Source organism: Blennius ocellaris, assembly GCF_963422515.1.
Source record: "Blennius ocellaris genome assembly, chromosome: 14".
NCBI lineage: Eukaryota > Metazoa > Chordata > Actinopteri > Blenniiformes > Blenniidae > Blennius > Blennius ocellaris.
The window spans coordinates 16914369-16938261 of NC_137663.1; the positions used below are offsets into that span (position 1 = coordinate 16914369).

The following is a 23893-nucleotide window of genomic DNA, read 5'->3' on the forward strand; positions in this document are numbered from 1 at the left end:
GCGTGGCTTTTCGTCGTTTTTTGTTGTTTTGTTTTTTTTGTAGAATCTGCATTTCAAACATGGCAAAATCAAGACACTACTGTACGTGCAATTGCTCCATAAATTACCGAATGAATTGATTGAACCAAGTTAACACATCAGTGTGTGTGTGTGTGTGTGTGTGTGTGTGTGTGTGTGTGTGTGTGTGTGTGTGTGTGTGTGTGTGTGTGTGTGTGTGTGTGTGTGTGTGTGTGTGTGTGTGTGTGTGTGTGTTACATTACACCACTGGCCATTTGGCACGAGAGACAGCCTGACTATTTGTGGGTGTGCTGTTGCAGGTTTCCATCTATCTTACCCTAAACTCTGCTACTGATCTGCATCATGCCCAATTAAAGATAAAAACAATTCAAGCCAAACCATTAAACCTGATCGCAGTGAATCGTCTTCCTCACTGATGTCGCATCCCATTACTTTCCTCTGTGTGACCCCCCCCCCACCCATGCTCACCATGAACCATGTCTCATCTGCTGTGCTACTAACATGCTATGCCTATTTTTATGTTTTCAATCCTCAAACGTAGACTTCCTTTTTTTTTATTCCTCAGTTCAGTCTTTAATAACCTTTCAGACTTGTATTTCTGTATTTCTGACCTATTTTTTCTATCTCTCTCCCTCTTTTTTCCCCTCTTTCTCTCCTGATTCCCCTTTTCTCCTGTCGTCATGTGTGATCTTCTTGGGCACCTATGGACCATGACATTACCATACACACAAATTCCTTTCTCTATTTGTTCTTGTTTTTGTGTTTTCTTTTCTTGTCGCACTGTATTGCTGTGATTACCGCTCCGAAAAACTGTTGTGGATGTTTTTACACGCATTTCTAAATTGTTGGTCTTCAGCTACCCTTGGCTGCCAATGTGTGAAATACAGTCTGGCAGCTCTTCTGCTGTCCATGCTGACTGCACTCTGGCTCTCATAAACTGATTTCATTCAAGGAGAAAGAGGATAGTCTGAGCCTTTAAAATCTCCGGGCACAGACTCCTTTGCTTTCTATGCCTTTTGACCCTTGTGCAGCCACACACAAGATATATATATATATCTATAAAAAAAGAAAAAAAAAATGATGATGAGTCAAGACATTGGTTTCATGATGTTATTACAGGGTGCTCACTACTTGCATCATTCTTGAAAAGATTTTTTTTTTCTTTTTTGGGGATTATTTTAATATTTTCTTTTCATCTGTTTCATGTTGGATATTATTGGATTCAGAAAGGGAATTATTTTGGAGGGGTTTTGTCAATGTTACAAGCCGGACTCGGGTGCTCTCCTAGAACACTTTGTAGACAAAGTATCGTAGCTTTGTTTTAGATTTGATTAGTAACACATTCATAATGCCTTAATGTGACCTGAAGAGGGGTGAAAAATAGAATAATTATCTTACACTGTTTAATTGAGTGTCTACAATGGTTTAACTACACATGGCAATCGTAAAGAGATTTTTATTTTGGACTTTATTGCCTATTAAAAGAGACACGTCATTCCACTGTTGTGTGACAAATGACATAAAAAGCATGAACACTGCATGAAAGCGGAGACAAGGCATGATCCAGTATTCATGAATGTGCTATGCAGCTGCTTCAAAGCTCCTTAGTCAAGCATTATGAATGTGTTAAACAGGAGACGAGTACAAATGCTGTGCCTCATTTCTGTTTCTCTACGAGCTGGAAATGTCCTGCTGTACAAAAACCAAGGAAGGTAACCCTTTGTGGAGGAGTGTAGTATTGGTCACGGTCAGTCCATTCATTTCCAGAGACACTTTCTTACTTTTTTGACATTATATTATGCTCACTCTCAAATACATTGCTGTGTAACCGCCTTGTAAGGAGAAGACAGAAAGTTGTGCAGAGAAACTAATCATGTTTTGTGACAAAGTGTACATACTCTTTTCAAATTGATATTGGAGAAATACAAGAAATCAGCTGTTATTTTGACAACTCATGTTCTCTTTTTACCTGAAAGCAGAGAAATGTCCAAAAAAAAAACAAATGCAAATGCAACAGCTGTTATACACACACATGAAAAAAATTCATTTTCAATAATGTGAAATTATTTTATTCTCTGAGACATTTTTGTAAGTGCATATCAGTGTATTTCCATGTAACCATTGTAGGGTTGAAATAAATTGTTTTCTTTTTCTTTCACGAAAGTTAATGGCTTTCTGAGGCTTTAGCGACTAAACACACTGGGATATGTGACATTGCAGCGCTGACATTCTCCTAACTGTCTCCTGATTGTGAAGCCTTTAGCCGTCTTTCTCTGGAGCTTTAACAAAATGTCTGTATTCTGCATTCAGTGTTGCATTGCACCAACATGACTGTTAAACCCAGATGTCGAAAGATTGGAAGCTAGGCTGTGGCCTAAACCAAGATCCATCCCGACTTAGGAACAAGTGAAAACTGGATATTGTATAAAGGCTTTGCAGCAGCTCAGAGAACGGTTCTGATTTTAATATGCAACTATTGTGTGAAGGATGATGTGATCAGACAGAAACGACGCAGAAACTTGATTTGGTGAAGCAAGTTCCCTTGATTAAATAACCGAGCTTATTATAACTTCCTTTTTAAATAATCCATGTGAGTATCCAGATCTGATGGCACAACACATTAATCTGTACCTTCCATTGTCATTAAATCCCACTGTCATTAGCGTGTGGTTATAATCTATTAGCAAGCATGCTGGCACACTATTTTTACATTTATTAGTTTTTGTCTTGATTCACTTGACTCTGAAGGTTTTTGGTGAAACACAAACACAAGTTATTTTAGGCATTTGTTCCAATGATTCATCTCCAAATTGAAGTAAAACAATAATTTGGGGACATTTTTCACACAACGCTTTGAAGATCCTATTGGATGACATTTGTTTTTCTCCATTTTTTGTGTTTTACTAATTGGTTTATGTGATAATTTTCCTCTTGATTAGGTTGAATAATTGTTAAAAACGTATTGAAGTTGCTTCAATTCAAATTCCAATCTTTTCTCTTCCTATAAAATAGTGTCAAATGGCCAGTGACTCATCCGCAGGCGGGTCCTAATTCTGCGGCCAATAGGAATGTTTGGTTGAGACTCCGTCTACATGAAAACATGTTTGAATTATAACTAGAAACTTGAGTAATCAGAATACTGCACACTCGCACTCTGGTTGTTTTGCACCTGTGCAAGTTGATTGAGGAGTTTCATGTTTATATTATCCTATTGCAACCATACAAGTTTTATTATACTATTTTCTGTGTGTACAGCGTGGGAAAAGAATGGAGCTACGGTATTTGGTGTCAAGGCCACAATTTCTTAGTCCATCCACACTTGTTATGCATTTGCAAGTTTACAGAGTGTCTTTGCATCAACACCTCCAGGGATGTCAGCTTCAACTGGTGAGGGTGTGTAGTGCAAATATAGCACATATCAATCAAATATGGAACAGGCTAACCTCTTTGAAGTGTTTTCACACGAAATACAGAATTAAATATCATCTGGATATCATTTCACCGGTTCTGTAATATTTGACAACAAGAGGTTATAATACTTAAACTAACCAACAAGTATTTAGGTTACTCAAAGCCATCTATACAGTTTCCATTTGTTCCAAACGTCATCAAATTGCTGTGGGATCATGAGCAGTGTCGGGATGCAATACATGAAACAAAAGAGGCAAGAATCACCTATAGCCATTATCGACAACATTTCAATGTGAGAGAATTAATAAAGCATTGATACATTTTCAGTAATCACACAGATCTGAATGGTGATTGTTGTTTTTTTCTTTTTCTCTGTCTTGACAAGGTGTGGTGGTCATCCATAAATATTTAAGGCTGCTTTCTTCAAAGACCGAAGGCCACACTTGTTTCAAAGCTGCTCATCTTTCATTTATCGTGAACTCCAACTGAGTGGGACCCAAAATCGAACTGGTAATGGTGCTCCAAATCATACAGTGGAGCTGCGTTTCTCCATGACAAGAGTCAGATATGAAAAGCCCTCTCTTGTAGCATTCATGACTTTTGAAGTGGGAATTTTTCTATCTCTTCCCTCATACTTCAGCATCGTGATGAAACATAGGCAAAAAAAAGAAATCATTAAGTCTTTTACCAAAAGAGGACATTTATCAGACATGTTCTCATGAGCAGTGAGTGCTTAAATATCAAACTTACCATGCACCCGGCTTCCCGTTTGAAAAGCAGAAACTCATAAGGGTTCATTTGACGGAGTGTTAGTCTGCAGCAAAGAGAGCACTTCAACTCCAAATGAGCAAATGTCAGAGGTTTTTCCATGCGATTTGTAACCTCTGATGGAGGCGTTAGCGGGGATGCTGAGGTGAAATGCATTTTAAGAGGCTCTCGGGCCTGTGATTCAGGACATGGAAGCATCATCACATTTGTTTGATTTGACCTTATACGCCTCCGGCTCCAGTTACAAAAGAGATTGCGGTAATGCCATTTGTCCAAACAAGAAAAAGAAGACAAAGGAGGAATAACATCAGCAAAAAGAAACATGGAGATATTATACTTTTTTTTTTTTTTTTTTACAATGGATAATTTTCTTTGTGTCGTTTACATCGATGAAATACAGCCCCGCCGGCCTTCTTTTCTCTGGTTTAGAGTCTTAAAATGAGATTTGCATTCCCTTACTTTATTATCGCTGGCAGTGCAGTTTAATCTCAGCTAAGTTCTTTCACAAGGAAAATAAGAGCTTACGACACCCTTGAGATGTTCTTTGTCACTTTGTCCCTCCTGTTGTTCATCAGTGCCTACTGAGTAATGATAGTGCTGATCAGTGCTGAGTGATTTTCATTTTTGCTAATCAGGATCTTCATCTAGACGTCTGCATCACACATTACTTGCATTGCATATAAACAGAATATTCCTCTTCCCTGAAGCGAGTGGCGCAGTCGACTACTGCATACAGACTACAGAAGGAAGAGGAACTTGCTGCTGCTCAGGAATTATAGGTTTTCTCTTGTTTGCACACTCTGAAACATTTTCTCGGTTTGTTAGCTGGATGTGATTAATGAGATGTTTGAAAATTAAAGTCAAATAGAGATTTATAGAAGAAGTTGAGCAATAAGTTGCATTTGCCCCATAATCAAGAGAGGCTCATTTATTGCCTCGTGCAATCTTAGTTTCTCAAAGTTGAGGTTATTTAATTGCAGGAGACCTATTTCAAATGACTTTTGTGATGATTATCAAAAGCATAAATGAGCCTAAAAGCTAATTATCTCTATGACAGTAATCAGTTCTCACCACTGTGTTACAATAAAATGCTTTTTACTGAAGCTTTGTCATTTCACTGAGCAGCTGTGGCTCAGTTTGTAGCATGGCTCATCTTCCAATTGCAAGGTTGTTGGTTCAAGCTCAGAATTAACCCTGTCCTTTTCACAGTGTCCCTGGTGATGACACTGAACTCCAAAATTGGAGCCTGAGCACCTTGCATGGCAGTCATTGCTGTTAGTGTGTGAAAGTGTGAACAAGAGTGATAGGGTAAAGCTCTTTGAGAATACCTAATAGTGAAATCAGGTTTAATAAGTGAAGAATTTGCCATTGACTTTATTCTCTTCTTCATAGAAATAAATCCAACATGTTGCAAATTGCACTTGTTGCCACACCACTAAGTGACACCTTCATTTCACTGCTCTCACACACGCACGCACGCAGACACACACACGCACACACTATATGGTGTCTGAAGAGTTTCCATTTTGATCAGTCGCTCTGCTTCCTTGTACCTGATAGAAAACAGAGTCTGATGCAGTTTCAGTGGTGGTGCAGTGCCTCACTGTGGCAGAGCTTTGACAGGAGACTCACTGGAGAAGCATGTTTCAGTTCACGGAAGCTTAATGCAACAGTCAAAGGAACAGCCAACTTGATCATGTCTGCATTTATGGATTGCTTTTGTATAAAATAATAGGATTTAATTGAAAATGTACAAAGAAAGGTGTGTTCAAAGTGTGCACATTCATCTCTTGTACACTCATGCGATCAGCAACAGGCAATGGTGTTGCAGCTGGGACAAAGTGGGGCACATTTTCAGGATGGGAATTTGGGGCAATAATGGTCTGGGGGTTTTTCTGTTCTATTATTCCAGCCACGCTCGCACTGTTCTTTTCTTTTCTCCACCGGGTATACAGTCTTTCTTCTATGTTATTAAACCCCACTGCTGGCCATACCACATCAAAAATGACCAATGTCCCTTTGCTCATGATAGCCAGTCCAGTCCTGCATTTTGTGTGTGTGTGTGTGTGTGTGTGTGTGTGTGTGTGTGTGTGTGTGTGTGTGTGTGTGTGTGTGTGTGTGTGTGTGTGTGTGTGTGTGTGTGTGTGTGTGTGTGTGTGTGTGTGTGTGTGTGTGTGTGTATAAATAATAATAATAACAGAATAAAAAGAAAAACCTTAAATGATATGTATGAAACCGTCTGCCAAGTGAGTTTCTATCTTCATTCGCAAGAGTTTGGTTTTTGAAATGATGATGCACTAATGAGTCCACTGATAATTTAACAACTGTCATAATATGTTGATAACCTGTATTTTAAGCATCCAGATCAATCCTATAGATAATAAAAAAGTGTTAAAGCAGTGGTGTTCAGTCCTGCATGTTTTCTACATCAGATGTCCACCAGACATGGCCGTTATCTTGTTAACTTGTTTCTGCAGTTCTTGATAATGATACATTAGTTTGAGGTATTTTGAAGCTGGGAGACATCTGAAACATGCAGAACTGTAACCCATGCCGTTTTCTTCCTGCGACTTGATTCTCAATCTACTTAAATCCAAACAAATATCTTTACACTCTGGCAGTCAAGCCACTGTTTCCCTCTGTGTGCTACGAGGGTATTCATCTTCAAACACTTTGTTTCTCCTCTTGGCAGATGGAGCAACACTGCATTTGGTCCTCTGCGGTGTCTTATCCTATGTCTGCATCCTTACTTTCTTAGCTCTGCGGTGCAGTTCATTCCTCGCTACGCTTCATTGCGCAGAAAATTTTCTGAAGATGATTCATTATGCATCCCCTCTGGTGAAATAAGCATGGGAGGAAAAATGTCTTAAACTCTGCCTCCTTGCTCTGATGGATAGGTTCATTGAGACTTGGCTGTATTATTTATAGCCGCATCAATATATCACCTGTAAAAGTTTGTGTCGTACATCAGTTTGAATCTTATCTCTTTACAAGCTGGATTTGAAATAGTCACCGCACTTCTAAGTAAGTTAAAACAGTTTTCCTACACCAGTTTGGAATCCACAGCCTCTATTCCACTGCACCTACCAGTGCTATAAAGATATGCAAACAAACGTCCTTTTTCAAAGTTATCCCTCAGCGTAAAAGTCCAATAGTCCAACACATTGTCAATGTTGGACAATGAGCAGGTATTGATTCTTCCGGATCGTGTGCTTTTTTTTGGTTAAAATTGAGGCTTATCACATCAGTCGTCCTCTTTGGAGCCAGTTCTGTACTGTACCAGACATGCCAGTAAAGAGAAATATTTGTATAGTCCAACATGACACATAGATTTGTGCTTTCTCTCTGTGAGAGCACTCGAGGGAAAAAAACAAAAACAAAAACAAAAAAAAACAACTACCCTCGGCTCTGAATACATGCCACATGATTTATTGTGCCTGTTAAAATGCAAATGAAGCAATGGGCAAAGTGAAAAAAACAAGTGATGTCTGCAACAGTGCAGTTCACATATGAGTATGCAGAGCTGTGGCACACTCTGTGCTATTTTGATCACAACCATCAAAGCAAATTATGGTTTGCATACTACAGTGCAACCTCCTGATAAAAAAAAAAAAAAAACCCCGATAGTACCTTTAAATTAAATGTCTGGCCCGTGGGCTGTGTTCTCACTTGAAAATGTATCTGTCACAGGGGTGCGGTAAACACATACATAACACATTTGAGAGGCAGAAAAATAATGAAAAAACTATTTTTATCAGCCATGACAAAACGTGAGCCACATCTGTCTACAGAAGGCCAACTATCTACAAGTTTCTTAAAGGTATTTGTTTTTCACGCTGAATGCATGTCAAGAAAACTGTCCAACTCCAAAGGCCAAGAGAATTATCATAATTTTCTTTCATTTATGTAATTTACTTGTTTACTCATGCATTTCGGCAGGGTTTGCACACTCACAAACTCAATAAATTGTGCATATTTGTGTACTACTTAAATAATTGTCAAATATTCAAATGAATACTTTTTCGTATTAGAATTCAAACATTCATTTAAATAGAAGTGTCATCGTTTTCTCAAGTTGTTCTGAAAAAGACCGTGGGTATTTTGTATTCATGAATAGTCTTAAGTTCCAAAGTGTGTTTATTATATGCGTCTTGAATGTGATATATCCACACATAATATGCAACAGTTGCTGCTTTAGAAAGAGACAGGTGCTTCATTCTTTTCATTAATGATTTCCTTCTTGTTTGATTAGTCAATTATGCAAAGTGGCTGCTTTAGATTAGTTTGCATATAAATGTGGTGGAACTGAAGCTAAATCGCGATGTTTGCAGTTGATAGTTCGGATCAAAATCACTGATGCTGCAGGAAATTCTGCACACTAATGTGACTCTGAACTGCATTTGTGATCTGTAATAAACCATCAAATGTCTGGAAAATGCAAGAAATTCTTTCACTCAGTGTTTATGGCTCTTACATTCACATATATGATTTTCGCTTTTAGAATCTTTTGCAGACTGTGCAGGCCATCATATAGTACTTTGGCTTGTCCTTCATTACCACTGGTTCAGGAATGCAGGAGTTATCTTTCAGTAGCCACTCCTTATTCTTTATACCAAACCATTGGGGATAAGGATATCAACAGTCTGCATACGTTTAAAGATGGTCCTCAAATTTCAAAGTGCTCACAGCCTACTCAGACAGTGTGATGAGCACTTGATCTTTAACAGACCCGAAGAGTGATAGCCACCCTGCCTTTAGCAGAGCCTCATTGACATTTGGTGGAGACTTTAAAATTAGCAACATTTTTAATTCAGAGTTGGGATGATATAAAAAAATTAAAGTTTTGTGGCTGTGTGTGCTGAATGCAAGCATACCAATATAGTACTGACTGAAATTCACATATCCAATAATCCAATTGTGAGGCGATGTTCAGTACCTGAAGTATGGACTCAGTATGTGGCTGTAATAGATGGGACACATAGTTATGTTACTTGCTGATAATTGAAGTTCCATTCTAAAGCTGGGGCAGTACCTGGTTCCACTTTTATCTAACCCAAACCCTTCCTTTTCATGTCCTTTCATGGGACAACATCAAGGTAGCCACTTTTAAAGGTGTGCAGGGGCTGCATTTCACTTTCCAAAGAGCAATGGCCACACTACAGATTCAGCTTTATGCAAATGAACTGCCTGGTGACAACTCAGCTCATTTCACTTGGTTGAGACTTAATATTCACTAGTGGTTTCCATAGTATGGAGTGAGTCACCCACTAAGTTGTTACAGTAGAAGGTTTTTTAAGAAGAAATCAGGATTATATAAAATAAAAAAATAAAAAAATCAATCTTCCAACTGCATTCATTATAAATGTGATCTGGTGGAGTATGGTGTATGTTTGTTATCTATGTTTAAGATCTGTATTGTTCAACTTGTATGGTTGCACTTGGAGAAAAAGTTGTATTTAAACTGTCTGAGCAGCAAAAGGCTTCAAGCTAAACTGAGCGATAAGATATTCTATCCTTCTACTAATGTACTGTGACTGTAAAACCATATTTGTCAAGGTCATTGATTATTTTTTTTAATTCAGCATCCACACGCCATCCATTAGTCTGTGTGAGACAGTACGAAAGCTTTTTATGCCCCAAATGTTCCTCCTGTTTGAAGTATATTGGTAAGTAGCTTGTGCTTTGTGTCTGTGAAAATAACAATCTGCCCACATTAAAATATCCCATCTCTACTTATTTCATGAGTCTTCCAAAAGTAAATGGAGAACAAGTAAATGGAAGTGCAACACATTACCATGCACCTTTCTCTTGACAATAGGGCATCTTGATGTGCATTGATGGCATCAGAATTAATTTAGTTTCTCCAAAATGAACCTTTGGAAGAGTCAGAATTTCAAGAAAATCTAACTTATCTGTTCATGAAATAAATTGCAATGCACTGACTGAGATAATCCAAACAGTGCATGGATTCTATGCCTATTTACCCCCGAAATCATTACTTTGCTTTTGCTGAAATGCACTTTAAGGATGCATGCAGTGATGCTAATGTGGCTCATTTAGTCGGCTGGGTTTGCAGAATTGGCATTGAAATGTCAGTGAATGATGACAGCTCAGAAACGTTTTTGTCAAATGCAAAGCCGCAAAAAGCCTGCTGTGCTTAGACCTTCCAAATCCTGTTTAGCCCCCTTCTCCCCCAAAAACAACCTGCATGTGCATTTGTTTATTTCAAATAGCCTGTCAGAGAAAATGACCTGTATTTGCACTTTGCCCTCAAAGTTGCATTGTGAGTGGGATGACTGCTTGCATATGTGGTGATAAACAGCTGCTGCGATAACCGTTTTTAACCTTTCGTTTTCAAAGAAAGTTTCAGAGCTAAAAACGAAGGGAAAAAAACATGAAAGCTGTTAGTTCTGTAACTCTTTTTGCAGCCTGTGATAAAAGTGGTAAGTGAAGTGCTGGCCTATGAACCACATTCCCTGTTTTATCTTCAATAGACGAGTCCACCAGCAGCATTGTTTTCCTCTTACATTTCCCTTCCTGGTAGATCATAATCACTTTTCAGGCCAACTCCATCTGCTTGAATGTTTTAAGACTCGTTTCCTAATTTCCTTATGTTAAAAACAAATATCCATCTGTTATGTCACATGGTATTAACTTTAGACTCATAGAAATTGAATCATGATAATTGTCATATCCAAATGTCTGAATTCATGTCAAGAACCTGTTATGAAAGCCTGTGATTAGTAAAACTGTCAACCATAAATGGCTTTAAGTGCCCTAAATATGCATGTAGGATATAGTATCACCCGCCGCTTACTTACAAACCGGTGTATCTAGAGCCCTGTATTAGCTGGTCGATTCACTTATCCCTTTCACACTCAGTGTGTGTGTGTGTGTGTGTGTGTGCTTGTTTGTTTTTTAATCTTTGGATGGTTTGTGATTGTGTGTGAAATTGAACACCTCAAGTGTGTCAACCATCATAATCTTCCAAGAGTAAACATCACACCTCCATAATGAAGGCAGAGATTAAGGTGGTCCCCACGGCATGATTTGTCTCCAACCCCCCCCCCCCCCCCCCCGATGAAAACAGCGACACACTTGAGGTTCAGACAGAAAACCTGCAGAAGTGAATCCAAAGCTTGTCTTCATTCCTCATCACTTCTCTCTGTCCCTCTCTCTTTCTAACCTTCTTCCTTCCCCACCTCACCTTCATGTTAAAACCCTCTTTTCCTCTTCTGCCTGTTTTGCTTGCGTATCCCCCCTTTCTCTCTTTTTCTCTGTCTCTCTGTCTCTCCCTGTCCTTGTGCCTTCAGATGCCATGGGCGGAGGCTCGGGCCTGGGCACCGGCGCCATTGTGGGCATCCTCATCGTTGTCTTTTTCCTGCTGTTGGTGGGCGTGGACGTCACCTGCTATTTCCTCAACAAGTGCGGGCTTCTCATGTGCATCGCTGTCAACTTCTGTGGGAAGGCCGGCCCTGGTGCCAAGAACAAGGACATTGAAGAGGGAAAGGCCGCATTCACGTGAGCAAACAGTTTTCAGTTCAATGTACCATGTGTAATCTTAAAGACTTTACTTGATGTGACAAAAGAGGCATCCCTATTGGCTGCATTGTGTAGTGCTTATCCCCAACAGGGCTCCTGTTCCCCGTCTGGTTCTGTGCCCCAAACCCTTTTTGTTCTTTATACACTCTACATTTCTCCCACAGTTCAAAATGATGTCTTTTAGTAAGTGGTTAGCATTATCATCTCACAATAAGAGTATCTTCAATTCAAGTCTTGTGTTTTGGGGGTCTCTCTGTGTATAGTCTGCATGTTCTCCTTGAGCATGCAATGGTCTTCTCCAGTTAGTCTAATACCCCCCCCCACAGTGGAAAAAACAAAACATGCATTTGAAGTAACTGTTACAAAAAGTTCCTTTCACCCTGTGTAAGCTGGGCCAGGCTTTTATGTCACAACCACAAGATGTATGAGTGGATGTTTTCTCCAAAGCTCTGAGATCCATTTGCAAGATGGCTTTATAGATCCAAAATGCAGACTCACAATATGAAAGCAAGTGGATGTTTGTTTGCAGAACCGATTAGGAAAATGTAAACATCAGTAGCCAAAATCGATAAACAAAGATTAACTATAGTTTTAAAAGGAAACAGGGGTCTGGTAGGAAGACTGACATCGCCTCATGTTAATCACATCATCTTAATGCTTTCTTGATGTGCTTATCTCGACTTAATACAAAAACTAGAGGCTTCATATTTATTCAATGGAGAGCAATAGAAATATTGTAATTGAGATTTAAAGAACATTTAGCTTTGGGGCTTTTTGAGCTAAACCCATTTCACTGAATGTCCACAGGTTCCGTCTCGTCACAACAGTAAACAAACATCCTTTATCTTGATGCTGTGGCATATTTGAGTCCTTCCAACTGTCTATCATTTCTAACAACTTTAGCTAAGTTAGGACCGTAATGGAAGGCAAAATAATTTTAATTCAAACTTACTATTGCTGCTCTGTTTTATATTAAGAATAAACTGGCTGAACATCATTTGACAACTGAGCAGGACAACATCGATAGCCCTATCAAACCAACATGTACCTAACAAACTCTTTTAGAATTGCGGGAGGAACATAAGTGCCTGGAAACAGCCTATCCATACACAGGTTGCACATGGAAACTCCAAACACAATGTGCTAGCTGGATGTTTGGTGAGATAGTCATGAACTTCTGCTAATTTTTGACGGTGAGCTTTGACAAACAGACCTGTATCCTGCCATGTTCATTTATGTGTTACGACAGAAATACAACTCCTGTTCACATCTAATCGAGTTGAAATGCAGGTGTCACATGTTCGTCTCTCTTTGATCAAAAAAGAGAGTTGGATATGTTGTGCTGTCTCACCGCTCCTGCTATGAAATAAATATTTCAAATCAACAGCTCCCGCAAAACAAATTTATCAAGCGAATTATCATGCACACAGTGTTGCTGAGTCGAAATGTACAAAGGTAGTTGGGGCCTCAGATCTAAACGTGTCAGTCCCAGCAAGCAAACACTTTAAAGCTCAGCACAATCAGAGAGCGACGGGATGATAAAAAGCCGAGCCCGCGGGGGAACGCTACAATCAGTGCCTGCAGGTGAATGCAGGTGGAGGTTGATCAAATGTTGGAATGGGTGAATGAAAGTGTGTTGACAGGTTAACAGAGTCTACTTTTTTTTCCTGTTGCATTTTTCACCCCCTCCAGTTCTTTAATAGTGTTGCTGATCACCAGCAATGTGTGTGTGTTTGTTTGACCAGAGCCATGCCCTTAAGGTTTGCCTACAATCTGGCCAAACAAGCCATTTAGTGAATCGGTCTGACAGCTCTTACAACTAGGATTACATTTTTTATTTGCTTTTGCTAACTTGCTCTAACTGAGTAATCACGCTCAGCACTAGAATGGTTGTTATGCATATGGGGTAGAGTGTGTCCTGCAGAAATATACTTGATAACTGTAGGTTATTTTGCTGTGTTTTCCACTCTGACACACCAGGAAAGACGAATCAAAGGAGCCCATTGTCGAAGTGAGAACAGAGGAAGAGAACACCCCGAACCAGGGAGGAGGAGGTCCCACCGAGCCCAATGAGACCACACCATTGACAGAACCTGAGTGAGTAACAACTGACACCAGTTCCCCAGTCAAGGAAGTTTCACATGTCTTTACAATATATGACTGCAGAGACAAATCTGATCACTAACGATTTAAAATTGTTTATGAATATGTCCAGATTTTGCATATCGATGCACAATTATGTGGAGGCTTGTCTGCGCTCACCACAGTACAGCAGTGACTTAATGCAATTCCGTTGATTTAATTTGCTGCTCGCAACACTTTATATTCAAGCCCACAAATACCTGTTATCAGCCAATCTCCAAAATATTTAATATGCATTCAAACCACACTGTATAACGGTGACCGCAAGTGTTGGTCTGCATGCATGGCAAAAAAAAACTAACTAAAATACAAGGTAAAGAGCTTCTGTTTTACTTGTCCTTTAATTTACTTTGAAATGGTTTTTATACTGATCCAAAAGTGGAAACCAACAAACAACCACTTGGATTTCTTTTTCTATTCATGAATTTAGAGAAGATATAAAGGATATTTAAAATACAATAGCCCAAAAAAAAAAAATTTTTCCTTGTACTGTGCCAAAGTTGAGCAGTAGCACATCTCGGTTAAAGGAAGGTTTCCACGTTGCATAAACCATTCAGAACAAAACCTGCCATCTGCTGGGAAAAGGCTTGTGAAGCACATCTTAACATTTTAGTCTTGCAGTCCCTTTCTTCCTGTGGTTTATGGTTGGATTATTTTATGTTTCCCCTTCACAAATGTTTTGTTGCTAACATTTCGATTGTCTAGATTTTTTTTTTCTTTTCTGCTGCAGCACAGTTGCACTCACTCTGCCTTGTTTATGCCCTTACCTGCACTCTCCTTGCATCCCTTTGTTCTTACTGTCCCTTCTCTTTTTGTACCTCACCTTTCCGTTGTTATGCTCCCTTCTGTGTCCACTCTCCACCTCTCCCTCTCCTCCCCACCGAACAGGCCTGCGGCTGCTGACACCCCCTCCATGGCAGTAAACCTGCTCCCCTCCACCGCCGCTAACTCAGTTACTGAGGGCTTTAGCACGGCGCAGAGCAGCCCTGCTAGCGAGAGCACCACGCTAACCATCAGCGCCTCCAGTCCAACCAAAGTGGCCCCGGCCAAGTCTTCCCCCCAAAACAACCCCGCTGCCCCTTCCAGTTCACCTAAAGCTAACAACCAACCTGATGTTGGGCCCTTGGTTGACCTCAGCGACACTCCTAATGCACCCCCTCCATCCAGCAAAGCAGCCCCTGATTCCGAGCCAGTCAGTCCTCCCTCTGCCAATGCCGATGGGCCACAGAGCAACTGTGACTCGGTCAAAGTCCCTGAGAGCTCACAGAGTAAGGATTTACAAGTAGCCGGCCCGACAAAGGATGCCCCCAATGCCCTGTGCACAGACTCCACCACAACCCAAAATGAGTATGAACACTTCCATTGTATCTGTATTTTTGAATTTGTAGCTTTGGTCCTGATAGCATCCTGTTAGCTCATGCATCTGCAAATTGAAAGAAGAAAATCACTCTGGAAAGACACAGGTGGAATATCTGCCTGCATTCCTCCCAAAGTCAGCTGATGTAAAGTCACAGACATATTTAAAATATGTATTTGACTCATGTTAAAATGAAAAACATGCATCATATTCACAATGAAACATTAATCATTAAAAAAAAAGCTATGGTCAAAAATATACATCAATTTAATTTAAATGAGATTGTGAAGAAGACTGTTCATTTTTTTTCTGTATCATAAACTGCCAATGGAACCTCCAGGCTTCGCCTCCTTGCAGCATATTTTGAGAGGTCTGATCATGGAAAAATATGCTCATCTCCTGGCTTGGTACCATGGAGCTCATCTGAATAACAAGCATGGAGATAATGTTGCAACACACATATTGGAGTGTAAACATGGTTCGGTTTCCATAAGTTGTGTGAATAACCACTATTTAAAATGTATTATAATATGTCTTAATACCGTACATCAAATAGTAAAATTGTGAATTGGGAAATAGAGAAAACTATAAACTTCAAATATAGCTGTTTCAGTCATAAGTCAGGACAATGTTAATTTATAATAATTATTTTAAAGATCAATGGGTGCTTTCCTTCTTTTACTACCAGATGTTGATTGTTTTGTTAAATGGTGCAGAAATGGGATTTACAGAGATGCTACCAGTGCTTGCCTGTCATCATCAGCCTCCACCTTCATCTTCCACCTGTTCACTCACCCTGCAAAGACTTTTTCTCCTATCATGCAGCCCCTAATTATGTCACCACCTCTGTGTCTGATCAGTAACTGCCCCATGTTGGGCAACACCAACAGCTTGAAGGTGCAATACGTAATTTATATTGTTTTATGAAAATTAAGTTAACCTGCAATCCAAATGAGAGCGACAATGACATCTTCAAGACTATTCATCTCGCCGGTAAACCCGCAACAGACTGCCAATTTTCCAACTTGTCTCAGCCCTTTAACCTTTGCAGTACAACTTTGCAATACAAGATGGTGAATTGAGTCAAGCAGTTGCATGGATATGGATGCTACACAGTGGAGCAGCAGTCACGATACCCACCAAAAATGCAGAGAGCATCCTCAGAAGGTTGCAAGCACCAAAAGTTTTTACATGGCCGAATGTTTCAAGCATCAGTCCAGAGATGCAGGTTCAAATCGCGGTATCATCAATAGCTCACACATTCCCCTTTGAATGTGGACAACTGAAACCAAACAGAGGAGCCAAAAATCTGTCAGCTGAAGTTTATTTTTTTAACTCAGTGTAAGGATGAGATCATCTTTAACTGATGTTTCATTGTTGCACAGTCTCACAGACAGACTGTTCCCATGATTGCAGGCGCAGGTACCAAAGCTGCTAACATCCAAACCGCTCCGAAATCCCTATGTGACACATATTTCTGACAAGTACCATTTTATTTTATTGTTGTGTGGCATTTCAGTGAGTTGGAGTGAGGTTTCAACTTGTTCATCATGCAAAGAATATGACAACAATATGATTTTGTTTGGTGGTTGAAGCACAATAATTGATTCATTCGGTTTTTAATAGGATTTGGGCATAGTAACCCTAGAAAATACTGGTATACCAATAAGCTAATTGGATTGTCTGTCCACCACCATCTTTACATTACTTTGATTGCATAGATAATAATTACAAGAACAAAAAAAACACACACACAATGTGCATCCTTTTAGAGAACACAGCATTGTGCTAGCCAAATATTGATTTGTGATTAAAGTATTTTGTGGGATATTATTCAGATATTCTAAAGTTGATGCAGGTTTAAAGTGCTTTACGGTCAAATGGCTGCAAACTTTCTGCCTCTAAACTAACCAAACATTATTTCAAATCCTAACCTAAAAAAAAAAAACCTAAAACAAGCACTTTTTATCAATTCAGCAGAATGCATGACTATGATTAGCAACAAAAACGTAATCTCTGTTTGGTTTGTCAGTGTAGAAATCTGTGTAGAAAGTCCAGCTGCACCGTAGGAATGAGAAATAATTCAGTGAAATATAATCTCCAGCTAAAGCTTGACACGAAAACCTGTGCAAGGTTGAATGAACTTGTTCGAGGAAATTAAGCAATTATCACAGAGTTATCTCCTGCAGCGCTCCTCTACTGCTCTCTGTCCTCCTCAGTTTGATGAAGAATAATAGAAGTTGAAGGCCCCCTGAAAAATTTTCAATCCATCCCTCCCCGACACTCCTGTTTTAATTCACATTGAGGACTGTTATTCCAGTGATAGTCTGAAGGGTTATTATTTGAGGGGGTTTGGGCCCTGGGAGTAAGCAGATGTTCGTGATTCTTGACAGCGCCGTGAAGATGATGAGAATGCCACGGCACAAGATGAATTACGGAGGCTCGCTGACAGTCACTCCTCTTTCTCCCCCTCCTTCATCTCCTGCTTCACTCACTCGGATGGCCAGAGGAAGATGTCAGTGATGAAGTGTGGGGAGTTGAGAGCTAGTTGGAAGCAGGGCTCTTGTCAGCTCAACATCACCTTGATAAAAACCAAACTTGTCATTGGAGGGATTTTTCTTCATAACTCTGACAGGACTGAAGTGAAGCTCTCACACAGATCTATGTGGTGATCCTTCTCCTGCATCCCAACACTGAAATGCCTTGTCAGATATCTTGTGGGTTTATTGGATTTCTGAGTGGCACAGTCCTGCTCAGGACTCATTTTCTTACGTCAGAAAAAAGGAAAGATGTGCAGATCACTTCCATAGACTCACAGATGCCCCCTAAATAAAGAAATTAAATGCAATGTAAAAAAAAAAAAAACATAAAATGAGATAATGCAATTGTGAAAAACCTGTTTTGAATAATCATTGCAAAACTAATGATTTGAGAGGAACATAATTAAGATTTTATGGATGCATTAAAAAAATAGATAACAATATAGATATTCCATAGATATAAACTCAATATTTATAAGAAAAATTAAGGTATTATCATATCATGTTATTATGAAGTTATTATCATACCATATGTATAGTGAAACATTATCATACTCTAAAGAAAACAATTATCAAGCTATATATGAAAAGTTTACCATATCACAATTAATTCATTTATACGTAGTAATGTTTTATCATGCTTTAAGATAAATATGCATTATGTTTCAATGTGAAATTATTAATATCCACAATGGTATTACCTGATATTTTACATTACAAATATGCATGATAAAATATAAAAAGTTAGTGAATATAATATTATACTGATTGTTTTTTTGTTCTGCCAGACAATACAATAGTTATTTTGATCATTTTAATGTCAATGATGAAGAACTGTTCTCAGTTAATCTAAATTGAATTCCTTTTTATTATTACCTGTTAAAATAAATCGATCTATAACACGAAACATTTGGTTCACAGAAGTTAACTCATTTCTCCTGTGATTTAATCCACCTGTTTATTTGATTAAATCAAACTTTCACTTTGAAATAACATTTGTACATTATTCCAGAAAAGCTAGACTCCAAGCTATTGGAGTAATACAATTATGGAAGTAAGGTTTATTAAACTAAAGGTGTATTCTATGGGGGAAAAAAGCAGTGCACAATTTCAATGTTGCAAATAAAATGACTGTATGGTAATAACACACGAGAGCAGGTGTAGATGCATTTCTTTTCAGATGTACAACAGACAGAATGAAACAGCTCAGAACTTTAAGAAAAAACCCTTTCATTGTGGATCAGGTTTAAATAAAGCTTACAGACCCAGACGGGAAGCTTGTCCAGTCTGAGACACTCAAACCTGCAATATACTGTCGCTGTGCAATCAAAGCTCGATCAGCCATCAGTCTGCACCTCTGTCACGTCAATAGTTTCCCCATCATCAGCAGCTCTCTGAGAATAACAGCTAGGTGACGTTACAGTCCTTTTTTTTATGCTCCTTAAAACTTTTTAGTCTCTCAAAGTCCCAAACTTTCTCAGAACAGTGTAGCATGTTGCAGGACGCTTTGTGAAATCTTTTGGATGCTTCCTCTACTAAAACATTTGCAAATAAGTTATTTCATCTTTTTGCATCTAGCTCCCCGGAGGAAAATTCAGATGATATATTTAGATATTTTTATTTACATTTGAAACCCATTGACATCTCTGCAAACAGCTGACATCCAAACCTAAAATTCCTCGGTGGGAATTAACCATGTAGTCACATCTATGTTGTGCAGGATCAATGCATATAGGGCTCAGACTCCAAACAAAACAGTTCATGGGGGCTTCAGGTTGGCCCAGGCGGCATGTAACTATGATATATCATTATCAAAACTTCAAATACTAAACATAGATGAGTATGTTAGTATAGTTTATTTAATCATTATATATGGCTTCTTTACTAAATGAAACTTTATGTTACGTCCTTAAAATATTTCATTTATTACATTTGTCAATGGGCAAACTATTTCTGCTTATATACTTATGAAGCATATATTGGAATAAGTGCAGGGCATGTGTCTGCTTGTATTCATAACTTTTAAAGCAGGAGAGGCAAATACATTTCCAGAACGAGCCACATGGAAAAATGTGGACTACTCTGGAGACCCAACTTATCTCTTTAAGTCTTCGCTCTGTCTACACCAGTGAAGATCACACATTTCTGCCTTTGTGATTCAAATTGTAATCTTTCTGCACATCAATCAGTTTTCCACAAATCAAGCTCATGATTATACCATTGACTTTAAAAAATAAACATTTAGAGGTCCATGTCTTGTTTATAATGCCTCACGCTTTATCATTATTGCTCAGCTGCTTAATACAGTGAAATAATTGCACCATATTCGTTTTGCCACCTGCAAAATACAACAAAAGTATATGTTAAGCATACACTTGATTCATATATTACTTTAATGACCTGTTGCAGCCCAGTGAGGGGCAGCTTGCACAATGCCCATTTCTGTGTCAGACACCGGCAAAATATCCGACTTCAGTGACGTACAGCTTTAAAGTCTCTCCCCATTGTGCCTCAGGTTGGTCCAGATGGCATGTAATCCCCTTGTGTATTGTCGTCGGTGTTGTAGGTTATGCCTCATTCTTTCATTCCTTCATGCATCGTAGCTACTGTACCGGCCCTGTCTCATTCCACATCAGCACTCATTGTTCCTTGAAAGTAGCTGTGACATCCATGCACTCTTATTTGATGTCAGGCGAGGATAGTGAGCTTGATCCCATTATGTGTGAAATGCATTCAGTTCCAGGAGGGAAAACAAATTCCCCTCTAAACATCTTGCATGCACCCCCCCCCCCCCCCCTCCCGCCCATGTTTTTTCCCTCTTCTTTCTTTGGAAAAATGACACAAAAGGCAGCCCAGAGCAGACAGTCTGGCTGGTAAAGGCAGACTTTGTGATTTACTAACAGATTCTCCTCTCTTTTTGTCTTTTTCCATGGCTCTCCCTGCGTTTGCGTCCTCAGTGGTAAGACTGTGAAGGATGATAACACTAAAGGCGAGACGGAGGTGAAGAACGCCACAGCTGAGGTGAAGACAGTTCCCAACGAGGCTCCCCAGACGAACGGCAATGAGAGTAAAGCGTAATGTCCTCACCCCCGAAGAGTGGCAGGAAGATGAAGTGGAGGGCGGTTAGGGTCGAGGGGGTGCGGGCGGGCGTGTGTGGGGAGGGGTTTTAAGGTTAAAAAAAGAAGGAGGGTGGTCACAGTCACAGAAACCTCAAAGCAATTTCACACACCACTCCATCGCATTAGAGAAAAATGAGAAAATAAGAAAAAAAACCGATTTCTACAGTGTCTTCAGACCGGGATGTAAAGATCTCATACATTCGCCTTAGTTCATTTCACAGTTTTTCCAAAATTCATAATTGTAAATCACCCTTTTTCCTTTAATGTAATATTAAATTGATGAACAGTTAAACTCACAGCAGGATCTCTATTATTCTCCTTTAGATGGTTGGACTGTAGCTTTACTTCACAAATTACTGCCTTCATGATGTACACACATGTAAGACATGTACATTACCAATACTACTAATTGTTATGCAGTACAGTCGGTCATCGATGTGATAATACATTATGGGTTTTTGGGGTTTATTTGTTTTGTTTTTGTTATTTTCTTTGTTGATATTTTTCGCGTGTTTAAGTAATGTGCAGACGTCACTGCCTATTTAGCTTTTTTAAATGTGTTATTTCCAGTGCTAGAACTTAGAATATAAGCATGCCTGTTTTTTTTTTGTTTTTTTTGCAAAGTTACTGTATTTCTGTACATGTTGCTGTCGTTTGGTTCCTTTCCTGATGTTTGTTTGTTTAAAAAAAATTTGGAAGTGCTGTCTTTATGTGGTTCATGCAGCTCTGAGAGATGAAAGACGATACCAGCGTGAGATTCATCACACTGTCAACTATAAGGTCAAACAGTCTCAACCGTGTCCTAAAAAAATTTATTTATATATCCCCAGTTATATACCCCCAGTCCCCAAAAGTGCTGCTAGTTTATCAAATGTAGGTTTTCTGTTTACATAGCAAGTGCTGGAGTGATCATTTCAGTTAAATACATAATGATGAAAGTTAAATATAAGTTGAGCAGAAAACATAAGAAACCCATTGCATTCACAAAACCAAATGAATAGTTATTTAATTTAATAACGTTTTTTATTGAGTAAAAAAAAGCATATTTTGTCAACCATAATCTACTATTATACAATGTTAACTTCTCAATTTAGATCATAATTAAACGAAATAGCCATGTGCTGCTACCCAGGTGGGAATTTAAATTGAAAAAGATATTAAATTCACCAAAAAAATCTAATTGTCCTAACAAAATTGCCGTTTTTATATATATATAAAGCTCAAATTTGTAAAAGTAACATTTATTTTCTGCTTTTTAATCTTCGTTAATATAAAATCATTTTAATCAAGAGAAAATTGGAAATAAAAAATTAACTCAATACAGAAACTGCAAGTAATGGGCTTTCAGAGAAAACGAGCAAAAAGTTTGTGAAGTTAGGTAGTGAGTACAATAATTAAAACTGTTCCTTGATTGTGATAGAATTTTTCGTTTCATGTTACCTGTATATGAAGTGTTTTTTTCGGACCAGGTTGGATTCAGAGCACAGATGTGGTTCATACAGCTGTGGTCTTTTTTTCATCTCTCAAAGTCCATGTTTAAAAGCTGGATTCACTGTAAACAGGCTGTCGAAAGTCGAAATCCTGCCTTATTCTGTCTGGATTTGATCTCATGTCTTACCTAAAAGTCTTTTACTGCTTTCACTCCTCAGTCAGAAGATAATGTCAGATCATAGATAACTGTAATGTATGAACTGGACCAATGAAAAAGGATGCTACAGGATGTAAATAATAGAAACGTGACCTGAAAGTCACCGTTTCTTCTTGGCTTAAGTTAATTAACTTATATTGATAGATGTTTCAGGAGCCTTGTACACTGTTTGCCAGCTCTCTGCCCCTTTCTTGAAGCGATGGCAAATTCCTCTTTTTTTTTTAATTATTTCTGACCTCATGAGCTGATGAGGTGACTTTAGGTTTAGCTCTAAAAAGTGTTTTCTTTTCTAAATTATAGTCAGACGCTACCATTCAAGAACTTTTCTATAGGTTTTCTAATCTTTCTGTTCACGTTGGCCTTAAAGTCACTGGTAAGGCCATTTCAATATAGCACAAAAAGAAAGGAAATTTGATGTTTGGTAGATCATTTATACTTAGATTAAATCGTATACTGTTGGAAAGTCTCTTCATCTCCCATTTGAAGCGTGCAGCATTTGTATTGAACATGCGCTTGGAGGATGAGCAGTAGAAATGAGTGTGTGGGTTATACCCATGAAAAATTGCCAATAGTTAGAATGTGATCTCAGACTGTGGAGATGTTGGATATAAATGAGATTTTCTCCAATCATCAACCACCTGGTTGAATAAGCTGAAGAGAATATCTTGGACAGTTTTCATTGGTGCAGCCCACATACTTACCTCTATAACTCATCCCACAAATGCATGTCCCTGCTAGTTTTAAATGGAAATAAACCAGCTTTTCAACAGTTACATGTATTTCCACAAACCTATTTACAAAATAGACATAATCTACCACACACAGATGTCTTTATTCTTTGTGCTCTATTTATATTCCGTCCAAACATATTTCAGCCAGCAGGTTCGGATTGAAACGTTTCTAAAAACAGCCTTCAGCCTCACTTAATATGCCCCTTCCTGATGTGTACAGTTGTTCTTGAACATCACATTTAGTTTTCTTTTGGCATGAGGTTTACAAGCTGTACACCCTCGTCTGATCCTTGACCTTCCTTTCCTTTCCCGGGCGAAACCTCTTGACACTCACTGATGATAACCGAGAGCTTCAGCGGCTCAGCTTGTTGAGAACCATTCCATCCAGCCATTGTTATTCTCACTTTGCACCATGGTTGTTAATTCTTATTGTAGTTTGTGCCTGCAGTGATGTGACATGTATTGTAGGTTTAGTGATTTGTTTGCTTGGTTTCTTTTTTTTTTGCCCCTTTCTTTTTTTCAATTCATCTAGTACTTCTCAGCTCAACATTTCATCTTTACTGAAACACTGTCCACATCACAAGTTCACACAATGCATGGGAATTCAGATTTACAGG

At 38.8% G+C, this 23893-nt stretch overlaps 1 protein-coding gene across 1 annotated transcript in view; it reads left to right on the forward strand.

The window, feature by feature from the left end:
* ncam1a (neural cell adhesion molecule 1a) overlaps positions 1 to 20992 on the forward strand; it is a 286659-nt gene extending 265667 nt beyond the window's left edge. Inside the window, exons 16-18 of the mRNA XM_080508922.1 lie at positions 11511 to 11718; positions 13720 to 13836; positions 20736 to 20992. Of these exons, the coding sequence (XP_080365048.1) occupies positions 11511 to 11718; positions 13720 to 13836; positions 20736 to 20856 (446 nt within the window). The 3' untranslated portion in view covers positions 20857 to 20992. The remainder of the gene's footprint in view (positions 1 to 11510; positions 11719 to 13719; positions 13837 to 20735) is intronic.
* Positions 20993 to 23893: the final 2901 nt, after the last annotated feature.